Source organism: Chiloscyllium punctatum, chromosome 41 (assembly GCF_047496795.1).
Source record: "Chiloscyllium punctatum isolate Juve2018m chromosome 41, sChiPun1.3, whole genome shotgun sequence".
NCBI lineage: Eukaryota > Metazoa > Chordata > Chondrichthyes > Orectolobiformes > Hemiscylliidae > Chiloscyllium > Chiloscyllium punctatum.
The window spans coordinates 18,212,259-18,239,268 of record NC_092779.1 but is presented as its reverse complement, the minus strand read 5'-3'; the positions used below and the strand labels follow the sequence as shown (position 1 = coordinate 18,239,268).

The following is a 27,010-nucleotide window of genomic DNA, read 5'->3' as shown; positions in this document are numbered from 1 at the left end:
GATGTCTTTTAAATGTTGTAATTGTACCAGCCTCCACCACTTCCTCTGGCAACTCATTGCATACACACACCACCCTTTGCATGAAAACTTACTTTTTAGGTCCCTTTTAAATTTTTTCCCTCTCACCTTAAACCTCTGCCCTCCAGTTTTGGACTTGCCCAGCCTGGGAAAAAGACCTTGGCTATTCACCCTATCCATGCCCCTCAAAATTTTAAAACCTCTATATGGTTACCCCTCAACCTCTGATGCTCCAGGGAAAATAGCCCCAACCTATTCAGCCTTTGCCTGGAGCGCAAACTCTCTCACCCTGGTAACAAGTTTGTAAATCTTTTCTGAATCCTTTCAAGTTTTGGAACATTCTTCCTATAGCAGGGAGACCAGGATTGAATGCAATATTTCAAAAATTGCCTAACCAATGTCTTAAACAGCCATAACATGACATCCTAACTCCAATACTCAATGCAGTGATCAATAAAAACAAGCATACCCAATCCCTTCTTCACTATCCTCTCTATCTGTGACTCCACTTTAAAGGAACAATGAACCTGCACTCCAAGGTCTCTTTGTTCAGCAACACTCCTGAGGACCCTACCATGTGCATAAGTCCTGTCCTAGAACAATTGCCACAACTTAAAATTAAGTGGGATGACTTTTAAGACCAAGATGGGAGACATTTATTCCTCAGAAGTAGTGAATCTTTGGAATTGTTTGCCCCAGAAGTTTTTGGAAGCTCAGTTTTTCAGTATATTCAAAGTCAAATTGTTGATTATTAATGGTGGAAAAGGTTGTCGGGATAGTGTTGTTAAAAGGCGTTGAAGTGTTCAGTCAGCCATGATGGTTTTAAATCATTAAACATGCTCAGTGGGCTGAATGTTCTCCTCCTGTTCCTATATTCATCAAGCAGAATAAACAACTAAAAACCAAAAGAACTGTGGGTGCTGTAAATCAGAAGCAGAAATTGCTGGAAAAACTTAGCATGTCTGGCAGCATTTGAGGAGAAATCAGAACTAATGTTTCAGATTTAGTGATCCTTCCTTAGAACCGAATAAATAATTAATTACATTGATCTGTTAAATAGAAAGCAAGTAGAAAGCCAGGAAGTAAAGACACTTTAAAATTTTACAGATGACTAAATAAATGATTGAGCTATAGGAATAAGGAGAAAGCCAAAGTATTTTTAAAAAATGTTAAATACGTATTTGTGCCAGACACTGTCTCTGTGCTACAGTTCAAAAGCCCAGCTTTTCGGTATTGTAGGTTCAGTGTCAACAATTTTTGTGAATGTGAGATATATCCATTATACATTTTTTTAAAAAATTATTTTCAAACAAAAGCAACTTTTTTGTGAGTGGCATGGTGGGCCAGTGGTTAGCATTGCTGTCTCACAATGCCAGGGACCTGGATTCGTTTCCAACCTTAGACGACTGTCAGTTTGTGTGGAGTTTGCATATTCTTCTTGTGTCTGCATGGGTTTCATCCAGGTGCCCTGATTTCCTCTGACAGTCAAAGCTGAGCAGATTAGTGGGTTGGCTGTGCTAAATTGCCCATTAGTGTCCAGGGTAGGTAGGTCAGCCTTTGGAAATGCAGGGTTACAGGGATAGGGTAGATCGGTAGATCTGGGTGGGATGCTCTTTGGAGGGTTGGTGTAGACTCGATGGCCTGCTTCCACACTAGGGATTCTACGATTCTTTACAGAAAAATTATTTTGTGATTTCTTAATCCCATGTGTAGTTCCTAATCATTTACTTTTTGCTTTGTTAACATTTTAATGAAAAGTAATTTTTAAAAATCAGTTATTCCTTTTTAACCTTCTGATTTGTTGTCTGTAAAAATAACTCCGTTTGATTGGCTGCTTACGCTGATTAATTGTGTTATTACTATTAGCCCTTGACATGGTTCTGGATTCAAATTGATCTCCAAACAGTGAAATCTGTGCCTTTTACAGGAGACAAATCTTTCCAGACATTATTTTGCAAGATAGGCAGCCAATGAAATCCACATCAGCAACATTTATGTTTCTTTGGTCATAATATATTTTGCAGACTGTTTGTTTTTCTTTTAAATTTCTCAGAGACAAGGATGCCCTGTGGCAAAAAACAGATGCATTGGAATTTGAACAAAAGCTCCGTGCAGAAACCCGATGGCTTGGTGACAAGGAGGTTAACCACTGTCTGGATTGCCAAAGTCAGTTTACATGGTGGTTACGTCGGCATCATTGCAGGTAAGTCTTTAACATGATTTAAGTTGAGATCTTTCAGTGGCTCAGCAGAAAAAAGTACTATTTGGGATTTTTGACTTTTACACTCAACGTTCACACAGTTAAGTGCAGAAGTGTAAAATCCTAACTACCCCTTTACAGTAAGTGAATGGAAAATCTAGCTCATGTGGCTTCCTATATCAGGTAGGACTTATCGGAAGATCATTCAATAATAGATCTTGTACCTAATTAACTGCTACAGCATTTAGAATCATACAGCACATAAACAGACCCTGCGGTCCAACTCATCCATGCTGAGCAAGTTTTCCAAACTGGACTAGTCCCATTTGCCTGCATTTGGCCCATATACTTCTAAACTTTTCTCTATTCATGTACCTGAACAATTGTCTTTGAAATTTTGTAACTGTACACCTGCATTTACCACTTTCTCTGGTTCATTCCATTTACAAACCACCCTCTTCCACTCTATGGAAAAGTTTGCTCTTTAGGTCCCTTTTAAATCTTCTCCTCTCATCTTAAAATTATGCCTTCTAATTTTGAATCCCTCACTTAAATATGTGTTGCCAACATGGCAATGCATACATCATATTATTCTGATTAATACTCATAATTATGTTTCAGTTTTTCCGCCTAATGCTATTCACACCCGTGGGACATTCTGCTGTCTGAATCGGAAGATTGGTCCCAAAACCTGAATGTGTCATTTGTGCTTCCATTTAACTACTGCACTGTGGAAGCATCACGTTGGAAGTGTAGGTTGTGAGATTGGATAATACCTGAAAACAGGGGTAAGGATTATGATCAACAGTTAACGCTCACATATAGCTTCTGAAACAGGGGGAGATGCACTTTTTTGTCTGCCTGCCAATTCAGATGATCGCAGCATGGAGCCGGCAACATGTCGCTGGTTAGTAGCTGTACAACTCAGCAGGGTTTGCAAATTCATGAAAGGCTACATTGAGTTCAAACTAATCTGCATTGCTCAAAACTAGTCTCCACCTCTTAATGAGCAAGTGCATTTTGACTTAAGCAGATGCTAAAAGTCATTCTAAACATGGATTTGACCTGGAAAAGATATAAGAATGGCATAACACATCAGAGAACATGCTCCAAGAGTCTCTGAAGCAGTACTGGAGGACTTGGCACAGGTGGTGAAGAGGAGGAGCGATGTTGACCGACCTCTCAGAAGGCATTTGGACCATCTTGATGAAAGACTATTGCCAGGAGTCTAGCCTTGTGGACAATGCAGTGACAGAAAAAAGTTTAATTACCTCGCATGAGTGAAAACTAAATCGGGTAGCTTCAAAGGTCATATACACCAACTGAGTCAATCATTGCTTAGTGCACCAAAGCCCCATCTTTCACCAAGCAGCAATCTCTATCTAAACTCCTTCTTTACATTCATTACTAACTGTGTGAGGGTGAGATTAGCACTGTTGCAAGTCTTGTATCCGCATGCAGTTGCTTGCACACTCTACCAGACATTCGACCATAATAGCCACATCACTCGTGCACTATGCTCACTGATCCTTCCTTCTCTCTTGCAAGATTAGGTGTTGCATAACCAGAGGAAGCAGTACCCTGTATATGAGGACAGGAACATCTGTAAGACCTTACCTCGATACATGTGATGTACTTGCCATGATTGAGACTATAAGCAGCAGAGGTGCCGAAACCTAATTCTCTTTCTCTCCTCTCGCTTTCCCTCTCATCCCATGATCTCTACTGATTTATAAGCTGCAGACTGTGGAGGTTTGCACTTCCTGCCTTCCCCACCATAATCTAAACCTTGAGGTTTCGTTCTCTCAAATATGCATAAACTATATGTAAAACCACTGTGGAGAAACAAGAAGGTAGTTAGGAGGAAGAAATGCCATCAGTTGCTATTGCACCTACATTTACTACACAGATACTGGCATGTACTTTAGAGGATAGCTTAGGGGTGCCCATTCTGCCACACTAGTCAGGAGTGACCTGCTATTCGAGCACAGGATCGGAATCGGTTAGGGACTAGCTCCCTGGTGGGCTCTAGGCAATCTAAATGAAGACTTTAGCCTACAGAACAAGACTAATAGGAATGCAAAATGAAACACATTGAAATGGTGTACATGTTTCAGGCATCTTTTCAGATGTTAAAAAGCACTCAATAATATGAACAATTGAGTGCTATCAAACCAAGTTTTACAGTTACAGCCTTTGGCTGGACTTTAATCCTCCGAAAAGGAGCTGCATTCCCACCATATTTCTGAAACCCATAGGAACACAAAGCCTCCACACCCACATTAGTGACAACTGCTTCAGTAACAACTACATTATACACGTATAATTGAAACATCCTCATTGTACCATTGACATCCCCACAGCAGTCTCACCCACAACCAATTAGCCATTCCCTAGTAACCACATCAATACATGTTCCACATGATATCCACATGTTCTGTTAATGATATCCACTTTAGTGAATTACTCATGAAAAGACACTGGATTCCAATGTTACCATTATCTTAATTCCCAAAAACGCAAATCAAATTAGTATTCCCATGTCACAATGCATTTATCAGTGAAGCTTACCTCCTCTGCAGTAATTACCATATTATGATATTACAAAGACACATCAATGATAACTTGAATTACCGACTTTCCTGAACATGGATTTTAATTGCCAATTTTCAATATCTGTTTTTTACTTTAGATACTAAGTCTTTATTTTAAGGATAAGGGGCAAATCAGGACGATGTTTGTTTGAAGTTCACAGAAACTAGGACAATTAACTAGAATTTAACAAAACAATTCTTATAAAAATGTGTTCCAGTGGAGAGAAGTTTGCAGGAACATAAAGCATTTTAGAAGTTAAATACATTCCTAATTTGTGTGAATGAAATACACTCTGAAATACTGATGACTGAATGTTCTGCATGTTATGCTTAAACTGACACATCACCAGCATTGCGTAATTCAGTCATTATTTAAATTCTGACAGAAACGTAAAATGGTTGATGTTAAAATTTAACTTCACAGCTGAATTGTTACATTGCAATTATTGTATGCAGTTTGTCATTTTTTTTGAGAAAGCTTTACACCTTAGAAAGGCTTTTAGGTGCACTTCATTTTGTCTTCCTTCCTCAAGAGATCACCACTATTCCACATAAAAATTGTCCTAAATGTTCAAATCATGATGCACATTTTCAAACCTTGTGTTTTACCTCCATTGTTTGCTTACTTGAGTCATCTGAATGTTTGATCAGTGATGTACTTCACACTTGTGCTTGAGCATGCTGCTTATTATTTGTAAGTGTTATTGCATTTTGTGGCATATGAATTAGGAATAGAAATAGGCATTTGGCTCTTCAAGCTTGTTCTTCCATTCATAAAGGTCATGGCTAATGTCTTTATGTTCTGAATTCTGCATTTTCATCCACCCATGATAACCTGTGATTCCCTTGTCTAACAAAAATCTCTCTACCTCTGTCCTAAAAATATTTAATGACCTGGCCTCCTCCATCTCCTGATGCAATGTTCTAAAGTTAGACTGCCTTCTGAGGAAAAAAAAATCTTATCTCCATCCTAAAAGGGTGATCCCACATTTTAAAACTGTTCTATAGTTCCAGGCAAACCCATGAATTATCTTTTTTATATCCGGCTTTATCAAGACCATTCTTATAAACATGAATGAAATTACTCCTCGTTGTCCTAAACTGCAGTAATAATAAGCATAGCCTGTCCAATCTTTCCTCATAAAACAACCTGCTCATTTCACTTTCAAGCATCTACTTCCTCATTAGCCACATCTTTATAAGATCCTGGGATGAAATCCTTCAGGACCTAGGGACATGCCAACTAGCAGTTCTATTAGTTTGCTCAATGCTTCTTCTGTAGTGGTGTCATCAAAGTTCTTTTCCACCTCCTGGTTGAGACATGCTACTGGATGTCATTTGTACCCTCTACAGTGAAAACCGAAATAAAATATTTATTCACTGTGTCTGCTATTTCTTATCTATTAATTCCCCATTTTGGCCCTCTAAAGGAACAAGGCTCACTTTTCTTAATCTTTTCCCTTTTAGATACTTATTGAAAATGTTGGTATCATTTTTTACTTTTGTAATTAGCTTTCTTTCATTCTCTGTTTGTCCTGATTATTGTTTTAGTCATTCTTTGCCATTCTTTGTACCCTGACCAGTTACCTAACCTGCAATTCATCTTTGTGCAATTGTATGCTTTCCCCTTAGGTTCATGGCTTTCTTTAAAATGTCTTTCATTAGCCATAGATGGTGGTTCCTCCTCTTAGAATTATCTTTGTAGTGGGATTGTATTTATTCTGAGTATTCTGAAATATGCCTTTAAATGCCTGCTACTGCTTTTCTACTGATGTATATTCACGTCTCATATCCCAGTACACCAGCTAGCTCAGCTTTCCTGACACCACAGTTTTCTCTTTTTAATTTCAAAATACTTGTCTTAGACCCACTCTCTCCCTTTCAACTGGTGATGTAAAATTCAATCAGATTATAATCACTATTATCTAGAGATGCCTTTACACTGAGGTCATTAGTTTCTCCCTTCTGTGTGTAAAATCTCTAAGTTATTTAATACCTTGGGTCACATTACCTCTCTCAAGGTGCTGGAAGCCAGTTCTTATAAATGCATACATTGTATTAGTATCATCATCGTGAATGTTTCATGTGTTATCACTTAGTGTGTGTGAAAATATTACTGACTCTACACCAGGCACAATTTGATATCACATTTAGACAAATGAGAATCAGTTTATTTACTGGTCAAAAATCAGATTTTTATTTACCTGAAGATTCTGGAAAAAATCTGAGAATTTGTATCAATTTTGAAAATAAATCCCAACTCTGTAATCATTTATAAAAATCATGGGAAGTAAATAGGTAACTTTTGAGTCCATCACACATCACATAATTGAAGTTACATGGGTTGGGTAGTAGGTTCTGAAGCTTTTAACATTGACCAACGATCATTAGTCATTTTTCTGCTGCTATCTCACTATTTATCAAATAGCCAAATTCAATATCACAAGTTGTTTTACCACATAGAATGTAAAATCCTAATAGCATCCTTGTTGATCTTATCTGAATTATGTTCTTCAGAAATACTGAACTCCATCTGAAACTACAAAGACGATTTTACCAATGATCTGTACAAGGTTAGAATTGCTTACTTAGCAAGCAAGTTCGTTACTGATGTCCTGTAACTCACATTAATAACTCCTGTTACAACTGAAGCAAAAGAAAACTCCACATCAAAGTGCATATCTAGTGATGTGTGTCTTGGTGCTACCCACAGTGTAAAGCCTTTTCCAAAATGGTTAAACTTACAAGATTCACATCTGTACAAACCACATTACTGATACTCATGTCAGATTTTGATATAATTGACACCACATTAGTGCAACCCAGATTAAAACTGAAATTTAACAAGCTACAATAAATGATACCACATCCTTGACTGAGGAGAAAAAAAATCAGAATTCTAATTTACTGATGTGATTCAGATTCATCTTTTTTTACGGATTCTATAGAATGGCACGCAAACACAATTTAAATGTTCCAAAGATTCTTTGGAAAGCTAACAAAACGTGTGAAGTAAGTACGTGTGTACAGTGGCAGGTATTGTGGCGGAATGTGATGGAATGTTTGGCAGGTAGGGGTAGAATCTAAGTGAGCAACGGTGAGTGCGGCAGCTAGGAAGGGCAGCAAATGGTTGGTGTAGTGAAGCAAGTGATTGAGGGGTGCAGGTAGAGATGTAAGATGGCCATGCGGCTGAGGAGTAAAGTGGCAGGTAAGTGGGTAGGGTGGCAGATGGATCAAAGAGACAGTATTTTGTAGGATGGTGGATAGAATGTTTGGCAGCTGGGTGAGGGATAGGGATGAACAAGGGGATTGCCGGAGTCTTGGAGAGAGGAGTTGTGAGTGGTGGGGGAAGAGTCAGAAGGCTGCGGATTGTCAGTTGTTCAGTGATGTATGCTTTTTTTAATGTACTCCTTCATGGGGTGAGGGCATTATTGGCTGGGCTAGCATTTGTTACTCATCCCTAATTAAACGTCTACCACATTTCTGCGGAGGTGTGGAGTCGCATGTAGGCCAGACCAGGTAAGGATGACCATTTTCTTCCCTAATGAACCAGATGGGTTTTTCTGACAAACGGCAACATGGTCTTCATTAGATTCCTAATTCCAGATTTTTATTGAATTCCATTTCCACCACTTTTGTGACAGGATTTGAACATGGGTCCCAGACATTAACTGGGTCTCTGGATTAATAGTCGAGAGTGTGGCGCCGGAAAAGCACAGCAAGTCAGGCGGCATCCAAGGAGGGGCTGAGGGATAAATGGGAGATGGGCGGGGCTGTAGGGAAGATAGCTGGAAATGTGATAAGTAGATAAAGGTTACAGGGGAAGGTGATAGGGTGGAGCGGATAGGTGAGAAGGATAATGGACAGGTCAAGAGGGCGGTGCCGAGTTGGAGGCTTGGGACTGGGATGAGGTGGATGGAAGGGAAATGAGGAAACTGCTGAAATCCACATGGATGTCGGATGTAAGTTGAATTAGGAGCTGAAATTGGCCTGTCGCAAAGATGTTACTGCAGTTGTTATGGGGGATTTCAACATGCAGGTAGACTGGGAGGATCGGGATGGTATTGGACCTCAAGAAAGAGACTTTGTGGAGTGCCTCAGAGATGGATTCTTAGAACAGCTGGTGCTGGAGCCGATCAGGGAGAAGGCAATTCTGGATCTGGTATTGTGCAACGAACCAGAATTGATTAGGGACCTTGAAGTGAAGGAGCCATTGGGAAGTAGTGACCATAATACAATAAGCTTCAATCTGCAATTTGAGAGGGAGAGGGGACAATCAGAAGTGACAATATTTCTGGTGAATAAAGGGAACTATGGAGCTATGAGGGAGGAGCTGGCCAAAGTTCAATGGTGCAATACCTTAGCAGGGATGACAGTGGAGGAACAATGACGGATATTTCTGTGTATAATGCAGAAGATGCAGGATCAGTTCATTCCAAAAAGGAAGAAAGATCCTAGGAGGAGGCATGGGTGGCTGTGGCTGACGAGGGAAGTTAAGAAACAAATAAAGTTAAAAGAGAAAAAGTATAACATAGCAAAGATAAGTGGGAAAATGGAGGACTGGGAAGCTTTTAAAGAACAGCAGAAGGAAATACGCAGAGAAAAAAATGAGGTACGAAGGTAAACTGGCCACAAATATAAAGGAGGATAGTAAAAGCTTTTTTAGGTATGTGAAAGGCAAAAAAATGGTTAAGACTAAAATTGGGCCCTTGAAGACAGAAACAGGGAAATATATTACAGGGAACAAAGAAATGGCAGAAGAATTGAATTGGTACTTCAGATCTGTGTTCACTGGGGAAGACACAAGCAATCTCCCTGAGGTAACAGTGGCTCAAGGACCTGAACTTAAGCGAATTTATAATTGCCAGGAATTGATGTTGGAGAGACTGTTAGGTCTGAAGGTTGATAAGTCCCCGGGGCCTGATGGTCTACATCCCAGGGTACTGAAGGAGGTGGCTCGAGAAATCGTGGATGTGTTGGTGATTATTTTCCAGAGTTCGATAGATTCGGGATCAGTTCCTGCGGACTGGAGGGTGGCTAATGTTGTACCACTTTTTAAAAAAGGTGGGAGAGAGAAAGCAGGAAATTATAGACCAGTTAGTCTGACCTCAGTGGTGGGAAAGATGCTGGAGTTTATTATAAAGGATGAAATTACGACACATCTGGATAGTAGTAACAAGATAGGTCAGAGTCAGCATGAATTTATGAAGGGGAAATCATGTTTGACTTATCTGGAATTTTTTGAGGATGTAACTCTGAAGATGGACGAAGGAGATCCAGTGGATGTAGTGTACCTGGACTTTCAGAAGGCTTTTGATAAAGTCCCACATAGGAGGTTAGTGAGCAAACTTAGGGCGCATGGTATTGGGGGCAAAGTACTAACTTGGATTGAAAGTTGGTTGGCTGATAGGAAACAAAGAGTAGTGATAACCTGCTCCATTTTGGAATGGCAGGCAGTGACCAGTGGGGTACCGCAGGGATCAGTACTGGAACCGCAGCTTTTTACAATATATGTTAATGATATAGAAGATGGTATTAGTAATAACATCAGCAGATTTGCTGATGATTCTAAGCTGGGTGGCAGGGTGAAATGTGATGAGGATGTTAGGAGATTACAGGGTGACCTGAACAGGTTAGGTGAGTGGTCAGATGCATGGCAGATACAGTTTAATGTGGATAAGTGTATGGTTATCCACTTTGGTGGCAAGAACAGGAAGGCAGATTACTACCTAAATGGAATCAATTTAGCTAAAGGGGTAGTACAAAGAGATCTGGGTGTTCTTGTATACCAGTCAATGAAGGTATGCGTGCAGATACAGCAGCTAGTGAAGAAGGCTAATAGCATGCTGGCCTTCATAACAAGAGGGAGTATAGAAGCAAAGAGGTTCTTCTGCAGCTGTACAGGGCCCTGGTGAGACCACACCTGGAGTACTGTGTGCAGTTCTGCTCTCCAAATTTGAGGAAAGACATTCTGGCTATTGAGGGAGTGCAGCGTAGGTTCACGAGGTCAAGTCCTGGAATGGCGGGACTACCTTACGTTGAAAGACTGGAGCGACTGGGCTTGTATACCCTTGAGCTTAGAAGACTGAGAGGGGATCTGATTGAGACATATAAGATTATTAAAGGATTGGACACTCTGGAGGCAGGAAACATGTTTCTGCTGATGGGTGAGTGCCGAACCAGAGGACACAGCTTAAAAATATGGGGTAGACCATTTAGGACAGAGATGAGGAGAAACCTCTTCACCCAGAGAGTGGTGGCTGATTGGAATGCTCTGCCCCAGACAGCAGTGGAGGCCCAGTCTCTGGATTCATTTAAGAAAGAGTTGGATAGTGCTCTCAAGGATAGTGGAATCAAGGGTTATGGAGATAAGGCAGGAACAGGATACTGATTAAGGATGATCAGCCATGATTATATTGAACGGTGGTGCAGGCTCGAAGGACAGAATGGCCTATTCCTGCACCTATTGTCTATTGTCTATTGATGCCGTATGGTTGCAGAGTCCCAAGGCATTCTTCCTCCGGGCGTCGGGTGGTTAGGGTTTGGTGGTGGAGGAGGCTCAGGACCTGCATGTCCTTGGTGGAGTTGGGAGGGGGAGCTAAAGTGTTCGGCCACGGGGCGATGGGGTTGGTTGGTGCGGGTGTCTCCAGAGATTTATCTGAAACAATCTGCAAATTGGCATTCTGCCTCCCCGATTTAGAGAAGATCACATTAGGTGCGACGGATACTGTAGATGAAGTGTGTGGAGGTACAGATAAATTTCTGTCAGATGTGGAAGGTTCCTTTTAGGGCCTTGGACAGAGGTAAGGGGGGAGGTGCACTTCTTGCGTTGGCAGGGGAAGGTGCCGGGAGTCGGACGTGGGCTGGTGGAGGGTGTGGATCTGACAAGGGAGTCACTGAGAGAATGGCCTTTCTGAAACCAGATAGGTGTGGGATAAGAAATTATATCCCTAGTGTGGTCTGTTTGTAGGTAGTGGAAGTGGCGGAGGATGATGTGATGTAGGCGGAGCGTGATGGGGTGTAGGGTGGGGATCAGGGAGGTTCTATCCTTGTTGCAATTAGAGGGGTGGGGTTCAAGGGAGGAGGTGCAGAAAGTGGAAGAGATGCGCTGGAGGGTATCATCGAACACTTGGGAGGGGTAATTGCGGTCTTTGAAGAAGGAGGCCATCTGGGATTTTCTGTGGTGGAATTGCTCCTCCTGGGAGCAAATGCAGCGGAGGTGGAGGAATTGGGAATTGAGGATGGCATTTTTACGGGAGGCAGGGAGGGAGGAGTTGTAGTTCTGGTAGTTGTGGGAGTCGGTGGGTTTGTAGTAGATGTCCATGGTTAGTCAGTTGTTGGAGTTGGAGATGGAGATCCCAGAAAGGGGAGGGAGATGTCCGAGATGATCCAGGTGAATTTGAGGTCAGGGTGGAAGGTGTTGGTGAATTTGATTTAATTGTTCAACCTCCTCGTGGGACCATAAGGAGCACTGATACGGTCAACAATATAGCGGAGGAAAAGGTGGGGAATGGTACTGGTATAGCTGCAGATGATGGACTGTTCCACATACCCAATGACGAGGCACGCACAGCTGGGGCCCATGTGGGTGCCCATGGCTACCCCTTTGGCTTGGAGGAAGTGGGAGGATTGGAAGGAAAAGTTGTTGAGGGTGAGGTCCAGTTCAGCCAGACGAATGAGAATGTCAGTGGAGGGTGCTGGTTGGGTTAGTGTGACAGGAAGAAATAGAGGGCTTGGAAGCCTTTGTGGCAGATAAATGTATACAGGGGCTGGATGTCTGTAGTGAAGATAAGGCATTGGGGGCTGGGGAAGCAAAAGTGTTGGAGGAGGTGAAGGGCATGGGTAGTGTCCCGAACGTAGGTGGGGAGTTTCTGGATGAAGGGGGACAGGACGGTGTCAAAATATGCAGAGCTGAGTTCAGTGGGCAGAGACAATGGATCGACTGGGCAGTCAGGTTTGTGGATTTTGGGGACGAGGTAGAATCGGATGGTGAGGGGTTCCCAGATAATGAGGTTGTGGATTGGAGATCCCTATTGGTGATGAGGTTGTGGATGGTCTGGGAGATGATGGTTTGGTGATGGGAGGTGATGTTGTGCTCGAGGGGCAGGAGGAGGAGGTGCTGCAAGTTGCTGCCTGGCTTCAGCGGTGTAGAGCCCCCCCCCACCAACGTACATCTACCTATCACATTCTCAGCCAACTTCCCGTCAGCCCCACCCACCTCTCATTTATCTCTCAGCTCCTCTGGTCCACAAGCCTCATTCCTGATGAAGGGCTAATCCCCAAAACGTCGATTCTCCTACTCCTTGGATGCAGCTTGACCTGCTGTGCTTTTCCAGCACCACACTCTCGACTCTGATCTCCAGCATCTGCAGTCCTCACTTTCTCTGGATTAACAGTCCAGCAATAATAGCACTAGGTGGCTACCTCCCCTAAAGTGTAGTGGGGTGGTCAGTGGTTATTCAGGGAACTGTAGTTGTTTTTACAGTCACCCAGGAGCAGATTTTAATCCTCTTAGTGGTTACTGGCACCTTCATTATGCACATGAGTAAGTTAGAGCCTTCCAAAATCTCCGAATCTGACTCAATGACCCAGCTGATTGTTAGTTCTACATTTGTAGATGATAGTACAGGTAGTTCTTCTATAACACAATGGTTGTGTTCTTGTGAAATCCTGCATTATAGAAAAATCATGCTTTAGAAGCAGCACCTAAAGTGTTAGCGATATAATCGTGTGACAGCCAACACATGTTTGAAAAGTTTGCACTTTAGAAACAGTGTCCCCAATTCAGCAATTACATTACAGTGAATGTGCAATAATGAAACACACGTTATAGTCGAACAACCTGTATATTGTTTAGATGGGAACAATAATTATAAAGAGACAGAACTGGGGAATCAAGGGAGGCATGACGTATCAGAAAAGATCATTTGTAGTGCTTTTATATCCGAGTAGTAACAGAACTTTATTGGTTAAATGACAAGGAAAAATTATACAACTTGTATGAATTCCCATGGCTTCAGAATGACACTGGGTAATCTAATTGAGGTACTATCTTAAATTATTAAACTGTCTGATGTCACAGATCTGGGAGCATAATCTGAAAATCACAGATCAGCCATTGGGGAACAAATCCACGTAGAACTGGTTCACATGAAAGATCATAGAGTCAAGGAGGCTGCTCAGAGGGATGAAATTGCTAAGTCCATTGAGACTTTCAAGACTAAAATTGTTAACATTTTGTTGGGTGAGACTATCAAAGGATACAAGAACAAAGCAGACCATTTGTCCCATTGAGTCTGCTCTGGCATTCAATGAGATTGTGTTTCATAATTCTCAACTCTTCTTTCTAGCTTATCCCTATAACCCTTGATCCCTTTTAATGCTTAGAAATTTGTTGACCTCGGCCTTGAATATTGTTAACGATTCAGCCTCAACTGCCCTCTGCAGTAAAGAATTCCACAGATTTACAACCCGCTGAGAGAAACCCTTATCGCTGAGTCTTTGCTCTCTGGTCCTTTAACAACCTCTCTGCATCCACCTTGTCAAACCCCCTAAAAGTCTTACAAGTTCAAAGGGGTCTCCTCTCATTCATTCAAATTTCAGTGAGTTTGAGTCCAATCTACACCCTTTCCTGATAAGAAAAATCTTCAACCCGCAATTAGCCCAGTAAGCCTTCTGTGGACTGCCTCCAATGTCAGTAAATCTTAGATAACAAGACCAAAACTGTTTATAGTCCTCCAAATACGGTTTGGCTAATGCCTTGTAGTTTTCGCCAGATCGCACTATTTTTAGACTCTATTCCCTTTGAAATAAAAGCCAACATTCTATTTGCTTTCCCTATTAACTCTCTGAATGTGGGTGCTAGCTTTTTGTGATGCCCATGTGAACACACCAGATCCTACTCAGCTGCAAATTTCAGCAGTCTTTCGTCATTTAAATAGTATTCAGCTCATCCACATATTCCTCTCTCTCTTTACTATTTCCCCCGCCACTATTTCCTTGTCAAAGTACGTCCCTGACTTCTTAACAATCATGATGTGGAGATGCTGGTGTTGGTCTGGGGTGGGCAAAGTAAAAAAATCACACAACCCCAGGTTATAGTCCAGCACTGCTCCGCTCCAAAAGCCAGTGTTTCCAAATAAACCTGTTGGACTATGACCTGGTGTTGTGTGATTTTTAACCAGATATTTAACAGTGGGACACACATGAAGCTTAGATCTGAAACTGTTTCTTGAGAGTTTACTGCGAGCTGTGGACTGGTGAACAGATGGTGAGGATTGTGTGTGAGCGGACACCACATCAGCTGCCAGATGACATGCAGTAGTGAAGTACAGGCAAGAACAGACACATGTATAAAATCTGCCTGATGACAGGAACCAGATGAATAGACAAAAAGAACAAAAGAATTGCAGATGCTAGAAATCAGAAAGAAAAAGAGAAATTGCTGGCAAGGCTCAGCATGTCTGGCAACATCTGTGGAGAGAAAGCAGAGTTAGTGTTTTGGGTCCAGTTCTAAAGAAGGGTTACTTGTGATAAATATCAAAATAAGGACAATAAAACAATAATCACTTGATCCAGATAAAAATGAGTCAAACAATATCTGATTGGCAAGGACGAGTTGGATGGAAGGATCTATTTCCGTGCTGTATAACTCAATGATTCCCTAATTCTTTTTAATTTCACATATATTGTAATCTAGGAGGTCAGTTAGCTCAGTTGCCTGGACAGCTAGTTTGTGATGCAATGAGGCCAATGACATAAGTTCATTTCCAGTGCAGGCTGAGGTCACAATGAAGGTCCTACATTCTTGACCTCATCCTTCACCTGAGGTGTGGTGACCCTTAGATTAAACCACCACCAGTTATCTCTATCTAATGAGAGAATAATCCTCCAGGACTATGGTGACTTTATTATTATAGTAATTTGGATAAAAATACTGCTTATCTCAGTTGTACCTTGAAGCTATAGTCAGTATTCTTTTCAAGTAGGTGCGCGGAATAAGTAGGGACCTCTTTTAGAAGCAACTTCCAATTCTTCCACTTTTCCTCGGATTTCCTATTGACCTGCTGTCACCTTCTTTAAAAACTAGTGCAGCTACCCTTCTCTATCATTACCTCATTCTTGAGTTCAACTTGATGCATTTATTTCTAAAGGTGGAATCTTCCCAGCCCTTGAATGGTATGGGCCACTGTGAAAAGTTTGGGGAAAAGCAGGTGAGGCATCCAGTGAGGACCTTCCTGACATTGAGATTAAAGAAGTCCCATTCTCCAAGCAGGTGTGGGACACAGGATTCTCACACATGAGTGGAGAGAGGCCTGTTTGTATGGGTTGTTACTCGATCTGACCCTCATTAGTATCAAATGTCACCTCCTTAATATGTGGTATTCTGTACTCCAACCTCCCCTGCCCAAGTAGAAACGAGACACCAAGAATTCCCAATGTGAAAGAGCAGGTCACTGGTAGTTCCAGCTCACCACATGCTTGTTCAGACCTCCATATTGGACACCTGGTCTCGTGTCGCACAGTCCACGGGGCAGCAATGTATTCAGCACACATTCAACATTCAACACACACCAGCCTTGCTGCGTCCACGTAACACATCGCTAATATGCTTACAGCACACCTTTTCACTTCACTGCTGCAGTTTGGGGTGCACCACCACTTTCATTATAGTGTTGCTGCCAGGGTATTTGACACACAGGAACAGGCACCCACCTCCTAGTTTGAACTGGGCCATACGTCAGCGATGCTCACTTGTTCTCTGAACACCTGCTGACTTTGTGCCCACTTCGGTGCTTGCAGCATCCTCGTCTTGTGCTTTAAGCTTTAGCTGAGGCAGCAAAGACTCACCATGTTTCTACCTTGACTTGCCTTTCAGTGCAGATATAAAACCGGACTGCTTGCCATGGTTGTCAGTAGTCATCGTTCAAGAGGATTGACTTGTTCCCGTACACCACCATGATGCATCTGAATTGTATCATGTGCCAGTCACATATGCACCAAACACATGCATCATTGTGTTTTAAACAAACAGCCATGTCTGAATGCCAAACGGGAGTAATCCCCAGTTAAGTCCAGACAGACACCTTTTCAAGCTTGGCACAGTATGTCAAGGGCAGCCTCTGATATCTGTCTAAAGCAATGGGCACAGTGAGTGTTCTCATTCTTGCTTTGAATACCTTTTTCTTATTATTATAAATAAAAGCCTTTTGTTCTTCACGGATTCTTATTGTGCAAAAATATTTCGTGTACGTAGGAAATTGTAAATTAGCAAAAAGATGTGTTAAATTTAATCTCCTCCCTGAATTGAAATTTGTTTTCACCTGGAAAATAACCATCCTGTTCTGTTTTATTTCAGACTCTGTGGACGTATCTTCTGCTACTACTGCAGCAATAATTTTGTAATGACAAAGCACAGCGGTAAAAGAGAGAGATGCTGCAGAGCCTGCTACACAGAACATAGTGCTGTGGTTCAAAGACTGAATGATCCTGGATCTTCCAGTACTCCAAACAGCCCTGATGAATCTCCCTCACGTTCAGCTTCAGAAGGACCAACTAGCAGAAACACAGGTGATGATTACTCAGATGGTTTGGAAGCAAATTATTCCTGTAATCATAGTAAAAGTTACAGTGTAGGCATTAATTACCAAAACCATTCAGATGCACAATAATTCCACAACTAATTATTAATGTAATAGGTACTAATTACAGAGTAAGTTCCTGGTCCTGTAGTACATGATTGAATTACACACACAAACATAACTCCATTGATTTGAGCATATAATCTAGGCCAAACGGGATCTTGTGTCCCTACCAGAAAGCCTGTATTCAACTCTCACCTTCCTTAAAGGTGTACAATAGCACTGCTGAATACAGTCACACAGCATGGAAGCAGACATTATGGTCCAACCCGTCAGTGCCGACCAGTTTTCCCGAATTAAATTCATCCTACTTGCCTGCGCTTGGCCCATGTCCTCTAATCCTTTCCTATTCATGTACCTGTCCAAATGTCTTTTAAATAATGTAATTGTACCTACATCTACGACTTCCTCTGGCAGGTTGTTACACATACAAGCCACCCTCTGTATGCAACATTTGCCCCATAGATTCTTTTTAAATCTTTCTCGTCTCAGCTTAAAAATACCTTCTATAGGTTGATTAAACTAATTATAATCGAGGATGACATTCCAGTACTGAGGGAGTGCATCACTATCGTGGATGCAGTCTTTCAAATAAGAAGTCCGCTGGTTGTAAAAGATCTTACCGTAAGGTTACAAAACAATTATCTTACTGTTCTAGCCAACATTTGTACCTCAAGCAGAACAATGCAAAATCGAAAGTGTTGAAGGAAGTCAGCGGCATTTGTGGAGAGAGAAACAGTGTTAAAGTTTCAAGTCCGATATGACTTCTTCATACAATTTTATTTAAAAATCTTGAAACAGTAACTGTTTCCCCCTCACAGACCTGTTAGTTTCTTCAGCATTTTCTGTTTCAGACCTGCACCATCTGCAGTATTTTGGTTTTATTTCACCCAATGATAGCTCAAATGAAAGGGTTAAATCATAGGAATGGGTTACATAAGCAAGGCTTGAGGCCCCTCAAATATAGGAGAGATGTTGAGAGATGATCTACTTGAGCTGTATAAGATGTTTTGAGTATGTAGCAAGCAACAATTTCTTCTGATGGGAAGGCCCAAAACAAGGGGACGTATCCTTAAAATTGTTTATCGCCATGTCAGGAAGCATTCTTGCTTGTAAGGGGTAGTGAAAATCTGGAACTCCCTCCACAAAGCACCATTATGACAAGCCAGTTGAAAATTTTACAACTGAGTTTAACTGATGTATAATAACCATTAAAGTCCAAGTGTGGCTGCTAAATGTTACTGCTGTTTGTAGAACCTTGCAAAGAGCATCAGGTGTCTTATCTAGATTACATGCATTGCTCAGCTAAGCCACAGCGTCCAAACCTAGACACAAGTCCAATGCATAAATTTAAAAAAAAATCAACTATACTGCATTCCCTCAGCATTGCATTTCAGTGTTGTTCTGAATTATGTGCTGAAGTACCTTTGGAGAGGAGCTGGGGGAAGCAGAATCAGCTTTCTTATTTATCATAACGTTCCTCAAAGAATAGGTGATGGTAGTATCAGGGTTTGCAGGCTGGTTATAGCCTGACAGGATTCACAGTGATCTCTCCTCCCATGCCTAAATACTTGCCAAGAGGGTGATTAGATCTGGACAGCATTTGGAATTTTTATTATTTATTTTATGGATGTGGGCGATGCTGGCAGCATTTCATGTCCATCCCCAATTGGACAGAGGGCAGTTCAGAGTCAACCACTTTGCTATAGGTTGGGATTTACATTTAGGCCAATTTTCATTCTGGGAACTGGGTTGGGTGAACATGAGGAGAAAGTATGAGAAGCAGGAAAGAAGTAGGCAAGGTTGAGTGTGAGGAAGGAGAAAGTAAAAGTTTAAGTGAAAGACAGAATGGTATGGGGTGGGTCCCCAATTTATGAATGTCCGACTTGTCAATGTTGGTACTTGATGAATGGGACACCATACAGGGTGTACGAATATGAATTTTAAAAATCCGACATTTCCTCATTCTTAAGAATAGCTGTTCACAAACCAGGGACTGTATGTACTACCAAACCCCTCTTAACAATTAAGTGTGGGAATGGAGTTGGGTGAGTCATGGATTTGCAAGAAACAAGGAAAGTGTTTTATGAAACAGTGTTGAAATAAGAGACTTCAAGGAGGTTGAGAGAGAAGTGAGAAAGATGGAGCTGAGATGGTTATGTGAAAGCAGAGGAGGTCTCCGAGGGAAAGGGAACTGGTTGACAGGAGGGAGGAAGGTTGAGAGTGCAATTTGCTCATTTTTTTTAAAATCTCTGTAAATAGTTGTTTGGTTGTATGGAACTTGAGCATTACTCAAAAAAGACACATTTTGTTGAAACATTTTAATCTTGCACTCATCAGAACAATTCACAAGAAATATCAATGTGAAAGAAAAATAAACGTTTTATACTAAATGATAGGAGAGTACTGATTATTTGGCAAGAGAACTTTGGTTTGTAGAGGTATTGCCATGGAGAATGTGCAGGGCATGTGCAAAGAATTACTCTGATAACTCATTTAGGATTGTCTGTTGGGTGCAGTGTGGTGAACTTGCATCTACTGGGAATTGCATATTAATATTCAGGCCCATGCACTTAGCAGTCAGAAAGAATGTATGTATATTGTGCCTTTTTCATTGCAACAAAATGTGTGAAAATCATTCTCTGGATCAATTCTCAGGGTAATGCCTTGACCAGTCAGTCATCCTGCCTGATTTGAAATTTTAAAAAAGCTTTGCAGTTAACCATCATCATCACAAACTGATGCATTCTCCTTGGCAACACTTTTACCAATCAGAGTCCAGTTGCCAACCAGTGAGAATCCACTTGCCAACCAATCAGCACTCTCCTCTCATATACTATGAATATTTCTCATTTGCATTTATATTTCCTACAGATTGCCCTGATACAAGATGAAAGGTGTTGAGAAAATGTCTTTTCCAGCAGCACTCAATTTCTGTTTTGCTCAACAATGACATGTTCCCAGCTTAGACCATTTAACCTTTAGCACACAACTTATCTAACTTGCTGAGCTCAACACGACTAATATTAAAAAAAATTCGCAACTGCACACACTTCCTCTGTCAACTTTGTTCACTGTAAATTGTTATGACCACACTTACTGTGGTTCTTGCCTAGTTAGTAAACTTAACTAAAAAATGGACTGGCGCAGAATATCAGTTTTTATCTCTCAGATCCTCAATCTGTACTGCAGATTTGCAATACTGCAGCTTACAATGTTCTACTGCATTGCTTTCGAAAATAATTTGCACATTTTCTTTAACTTTAGATGACATAAAACTGAAGCATTGCATCAAAATAAACATGGAATCTATGTTTTGAATAGAAATTGAATTATGTCTTTGTATCCTGATCTGGATATCTACTGACTGCTCATTCTGCTTTTGTCTCAAGATGTTGTTTACCATGAATTCCTTTATACAATGTCTGTGTCTCTGATTAATGACATATATGTTTCAAAAAGTTGTGCCATAACCCATATTGTCATTACCTTTCCTTGTGAAATCCCTTTCTCTGCAAGTGGATCTGTGCAACCTGGAACATCTACTTGGATGTACCCCTCAGCCAATTCCAAATCTCATTGTTAAATTCTAGTAACTTGTGTGCAAGTATCCATGTCATTTTCAGCACAACTTGCAGACTTAGCAGTCATGGGGTGTTCTAAAATTTAAATTTCCTCTTAAGAGCCTTTAACATTTCTGAAAACCAAGAAGGAACTAAGATTTCTCATCCCCTGCATGGGTTAGGCGTAGATAGATTGAAATACTGCATGTCACTTATTTGAGATATAATACACTGTCCCATTTGTGTACTGCCTGCTTCATCAATACCCAACTTAGGTATTTTATGCATACTGGCATTTTTGTAATTGCAAGTATACACTTATAGCTAATTCATATTTCCTCCAACACCGGAAAATATGTTGAGATAAAATAAAGTGTACATGTAAAGTAATGGGTGTTAACCCTTTATTCTCAGACTGTTTGCTAATTTTGGAGTGATGACACATGCCCCCAGTTGAACATGGTTGCATGATCTCTTCCTCTTCCTAATATTTCCCCAGTCCCCATGGTTCTACTGGATGCTAGGATCACTATCCAATTGACAGAAGCCTCGGACTGTTCAGGAGTAAAAGTTGTTACTACCTTCTCCGATGATACCAATTCCTGCAATTCTCTGTCTTCATTGCTGACAGAAATTGAATTAGCTGCTGAGCTCCTGCTTCTTGTGACATTTGTGAGATTTTGTCAATTATTGTTTAGGAACTATCCACACCATAGTACTATGATAAACAATATTGTATTGCTGTCATGTGGAAGGCTCCCAGCAAGAATTTGGAAAGTAAGAATGCAACAAATAACTCCAGGATTTTAGACATTGGAATCCCAATTTTTAATGATTAGAGGGTGAAGGCCTGTATTAAAAGAATCAGTGATAACTATGACGTAAAGGGCAATTCTGTGTTCCAGGAGTGAGATGGCGAAAGTCTGAGATGTGGAATCACACTTTTGCTCTTGGCTATAGGAGGAAGACAAAAAACATTTGCCCTGAATCGGCTTTCTGTAATAGTCACTTAATAGGTCAATCATAATAGTTGCTCATTCAGCAGAATTTAAAATTGCAGCCAGTGGCTGATGTTATCTGCAAACTCAGAGCTGCATACTTAAAGGATGGATTGTGCTAAATTTAGGCAGGTGTCCTTTTTGCATCATTCAGAAAGACAGGCAAAATAAGATAAAGGAGAATTTGGGTTGTGGCAAAGCAAAACTTTATGGGAAGGAGAGAGGATGGAGTCAACAACTATGGTCTATGTTGAACAAGAAAAGGTCTTACTTTCAAAACTAGGCAGTAAGTTAAAAAGCTGGATTTAGTGGGTGTTAATTTTCAGATTACTACCAAAGATATTTTCTAATTGTAAAAGGCTAAAGAGATCACAAAGTGAATGTGTACTTAAAAGACTGTTGTTTGAAAGAGGGATGCCATTCTGTTGGTCAGTGACATCAATAAAGACAGAAGGAGCTGTATTAATGGATTGAGCTGCACCTGAACTGGAGTGGGACAAATATCCTAGCAGAAAGGATAAGTAGGACTATGGAAAGAACTTTAAGCTACAATGAAACCTGCAACATGAGAAGCCCCTTTACCCAGCATCCACAGCAGCAGAGAAACCCTTCAAATCCATGTACAATCAACCTCAGAAATCAGGGGAGGTTAGTCAACATGTGTGGAGAGAGAAAGAGGTAACTTGTTACTTGTTGGACTGGAGGCCTGTAACCAGTGGTCTCCTGCAAGGATTGGTGCTGGGTCTTTGTCATTTTATATAAGTTATTTGGATGTAAATATAGGAGGTACGGTTAGTAAGTTTGCAGATGACATCAAAATTGGTGGTGTCATGGACAGCAAGGAAAGTTACCTCAGAGTAGAACAGGATCTTAATCACACGGGCAAATGGAATGAAGAGTGGCAGATGGAGTTTAATTTAGATAAATGTGAGGTGCTCCATTTTCATAAGGCAAATCAGGGCAGAACTTATACACTTAAAGGTAAGGTCCTGGGGAGTGTTGCCAAACAGAGACCTTGGGGTGCAGGTTCATACATGAATGAAGCCTGATGCTCACTTTAGGTTTAGACTTTGGGGTCGCTTTATAAGTCTGTTGTACTTCCCATCAGCCTTCCTGCCCTCTAAGATAGCTTACTTTTTCAGAGAGGGTCTATTCAACTGCTCCCTGACCATTGCCATTCAATGCTAGAGACCCGAGCACAATAGTTTGAGCTCCTCTGCTCCCTGCCCTCTCTCACCACTGATACCTGCTACTGGAGCTTCTGTTACCTTGTCCAGGGCAAGTTATGCTTGACTGTAATCTCAGGAATGATCTGCAGACTATGGTGGGTGTGCAATTTTGATTCACCAGAATGATATTAGAGAAGTGTTAATTTAAGAGGACAGAGTGTGTTGACAAGATTTGTATTCCCTGGAATCTGTAAGATAAAGGATGATCTAATTGAGGTGTTTAAAATTCAAGAACTGTTTAATAGGGTAGAGTAGGTTCAGAGAAATTGTTTCCTTTCAAGCCCAGAGGTGACTACCAGTGATGTTGTCAATCTTCTCAAGTACAGTACTCATGGTTTACATCTGTATTGCCAACTAGTTACCAACTTCCACTGTGATAGGTTGTATCAATTGTTCAAGCCTATTGATGTCAGCTTTGAGCAAGGTCGAGATTTTAAATTCATGCAAAAGCGTTGAAAAATGCAAATGTACGAAATCTGTGATTTCATTGGGATTCACTATTGAAGCTGCTGTGTTTCTTTGCTTCATCTTAGTGTGCCCATTTGATGACAGTTTGTCTCCTAGGTAGAAAACATCATCCGTTGTTACTTTCTCCACAGGGAATGAATTGCTTAGAACTTTTCTTTTGAAGTTTATTCAAGTGAAGTCAAGCTACATGTCATTCAATGAAAGGAATAGATTTAATGGCTTAACTTAGTTTATTTTACCTCCTATTATCTCATTCTGTATGTAATGTTGTGATTTATCTGTTTCACCTGTAAGTCAGTGGGCTATTCCAATTTTGGCTCTTTCAGAAAGTTTCACCAAACCAGACGATGCAACTTTTGATATAATTACAGATGAAGAGCTGAATGAATTTGATGATAATGATTATTCATTGGAATTGGGGAACCAGCTTCTAGCTACCCAGTCGGAATCAACAATGCCAATCGTTCATTCTCTGTGAGTAAATGCTTTACAGAAAAGCTATGGCTTTCATGTGAAACCACAGTCTTGTGATGATATAATGTTGCCTGAGTATTTATTTTTTAAAAAACTACCATAGAAGTAAGTAAAGGATTACATTGTAGTGGTAAGTAAACCTGGCTTATTATCTTAGACCTAAGAAGAAGTGTACACTAACATTATTTGCATTAGTTAATAATAATATAAACTTTCAACATCCCATCCTGGGGGTTGTCAGACTGTGTCTAGAGTATTCGTCATTTCTGTATTGCGTATTGTCTATTGTGGCTGAAAAGGGTGAACTGTCCTTTCCACAGCAGATTAGTGCATTGTCCTGGGACAGAATAATTTTTTCTTTCCTTCCAAGTGCTCTGTTTTCCATCTAGTCATTTCTTTTACCTTGTGCTTTTTAATCTGCTTGTCTCTCGGCATTCTGGTTTGCAGTGAGGACAAATAGCAATTAAAAATTTCCAACCATTTAGCAGGAAGTATACTCATTTTGTTTGTATGAAAGGTGTAATAGCCAGGTGTAAAACTAAAATAATAGATGTTTAAAAGCTAGAACTTATAGATTGATAGTTCTTGCTCCATCTCCATGCCAATGATAACCCAATAAATCAGTGTCCCCTTCTCATGCTGTATAAGTTCTTATTAGCTATGTTTAAGGTGTTTTGAGTGGAAAATAATGAATTCTGAAAAGGGTAGACAATATAATCATGACATATAACAGACCAAGAATTTTCTTATTGTCAGAAAGTCAGGTGATAACTGTTTGGAAACTGAATTAAGTGAAAGTAAGTAAAAGACATAAAAGGATAATATTGAGTTTTTGTATCTAAAGAAACAAATGTACTAAAGTTTAGTGGTGCACAAGTAAATAGGGAATAAGTTGTTCACCGCATTACAAATTGTAAATTAATTCCAAGTAAGACATTGAATGTTTTAGCACAGTTTCAGTGGCATCATAAGACTGACCAAAAAAATCTTTGCCAACCTTTTCACTTCATTCTAGAATCAAATCAATTAGATAATTACTTGAAACCCTGCATAAAGATAGTATTTTAAGTAGGCAGGTTGTCAGATTGGGAACCTAAAATTCTAAATATGTGTAGGATTGCAATATCAGACTTCAAGAAATGTGATTATTTAGTACTGTACATCTGTGTTTTGGAGACAGATGTTCTATGAGTTTTAATCAAAAAAATAATTTAAATGGTTCTTGTAACTTTTTAAAATGCTCTGTTTGTGTGGTTAGTAATGGAAGGAAGATAATATGGTGGACAAAAATAAGGAGCAACGTACTTTTTGTGGAGACATAAAATGGAGCTTGATACTGTGACACATCATCAAATCCCCATTATTAATATCTGTGACATGCAAGTTCTGAATGAAGGCGCTCTAATAAGTTTTTTTAAAAAACTCCAGTGTTTTGATTGCTGTGTATTTTCAGTTCTTGGCACAGCTGTTGTGTATTTTGAAGCCTGGATGTAGGTTTGCTCACTGAGCTGGAAGGTTCATTTCCAGACGTTTTGTCACCCTACTAAGTAGCATCTTCAGTGGGCCTCAGGTGAAACACTGTACATGATTCCTGCTTTCTATTTATATGTTTGGGTTTCTTTGGATTGATGATGTCATTACTATGGTGATGTCATTTCCTGTTCCTTTTCTCAGGGGGTGGTAGATGGGGTGTAACTTGATGTGTTTGTTGATAGAGTTCCGGTTCTAAACCTGAGCTGGAACCGGAGAAAAAGAACAGGAAATGACATCACCAACCCAAAGAAACTCAAACATATAAATAGAAAGCAGGAGTCATGTACAGTGCTTCGCCTGAGGCCCACTGAAGATGTTACCTAGTAGGGTGACGAAATGTCTGGAAATGAACCTTTCAGCTCAGCGAGCAAGCCTTCATCCAGAACCTCAATCTGAGCTACAAATCTTCTCAAAACTCGCTATTTTGAAGCCTGTTCTGTTTTTAGTTCATCACTGTCTATGCTAACTACGGAGGTTACAAGGAGTAGGATGTGGAACCCCTGAAGAGTGTTGAAGAACACCCTTTGAATGCGCAATATCTTCTGTTCTGAAGAAGGGTCAGCGGACCCGAAATTGAGTTTTCTTTCCACAGATGCTGCCAGACATGTTGAGTTTTTCCAGCAATCCCTATTTTTGTTGCCCGTGAAGAGTGTGTTAACTCAGTTACATCTGCAGGTAACTAAGATATGGAGGGTGGTTTAAACAATAGAAGAGCTAAGGCAAGCATGGAGATAGATGATGGAAATAAGCAGTCTTAATGACCAAACAGTTATGTGGTTGAAAGCCAGCTTGAAGTTAAATGTGATACAAGGTCTGGCACGGTCTTAGTCATTTTCCAGGGAGAGGAACAGAGTTTTTGGCTAGGGCACAGAGTTTGTAGCGGAGATCGAAGATTGTGGTTTCAGTGCGACAAATATTACATTGAAGTAAATGCTTGTGTATCTCTGTTTACCTGACAGAGATTATTCACATCCTTTTGAAAACTGATGCCATCCTTTAGACAGTGTCACTGAGGGTCACATGACCAATAGAAACGAGCCAAGGATAGATCTTTGAGGGCACCACAGTTATTGATGCTGCAGCTGGATAAGAAGCCATTAGGCAGTTTTCTGGATATAGTTAGGTAGATAATAATGAAATCAGATAAAAGCAGTCCTGCCCAACTGGATGATGGTGGAGAGCCATTGAAAGAGGATTGTGTGGTCAACCATGTCTGAGAAAGGTGAGAAGGGAAGATCTAGGAATGTGATTTTTGATTTTGATTTAAGCAATGAAGCATATTATCAAAAATA

The 27,010-nt window shown here is 40.6% G+C and overlaps 1 protein-coding gene across 5 annotated transcripts in view; it reads left to right on the top strand.

Annotated features, from left to right (window-relative positions):
• The window catches only part of fyco1a (FYVE and coiled-coil domain autophagy adaptor 1a), a 170,841-nt gene that overhangs the window by 48,526 nt on the left and 95,305 nt on the right, over positions 1 to 27,010 (top strand). For 4 of the 5 annotated variants that reach the window (XM_072560486.1, XM_072560484.1, XM_072560485.1 and 1 more), the window contains 3 exons: positions 2,072 to 2,221; positions 17,171 to 17,382; positions 24,038 to 24,185. In XM_072560486.1, the coding sequence (XP_072416587.1) occupies positions 2,072 to 2,221; positions 17,171 to 17,382; positions 24,038 to 24,185 (510 nt within the window). The remainder of the gene's footprint in view (positions 1 to 2,071; positions 2,222 to 17,170; positions 17,383 to 24,037; positions 24,186 to 27,010) is intronic. The other variant, XM_072560488.1, reaches the window with a different exon arrangement.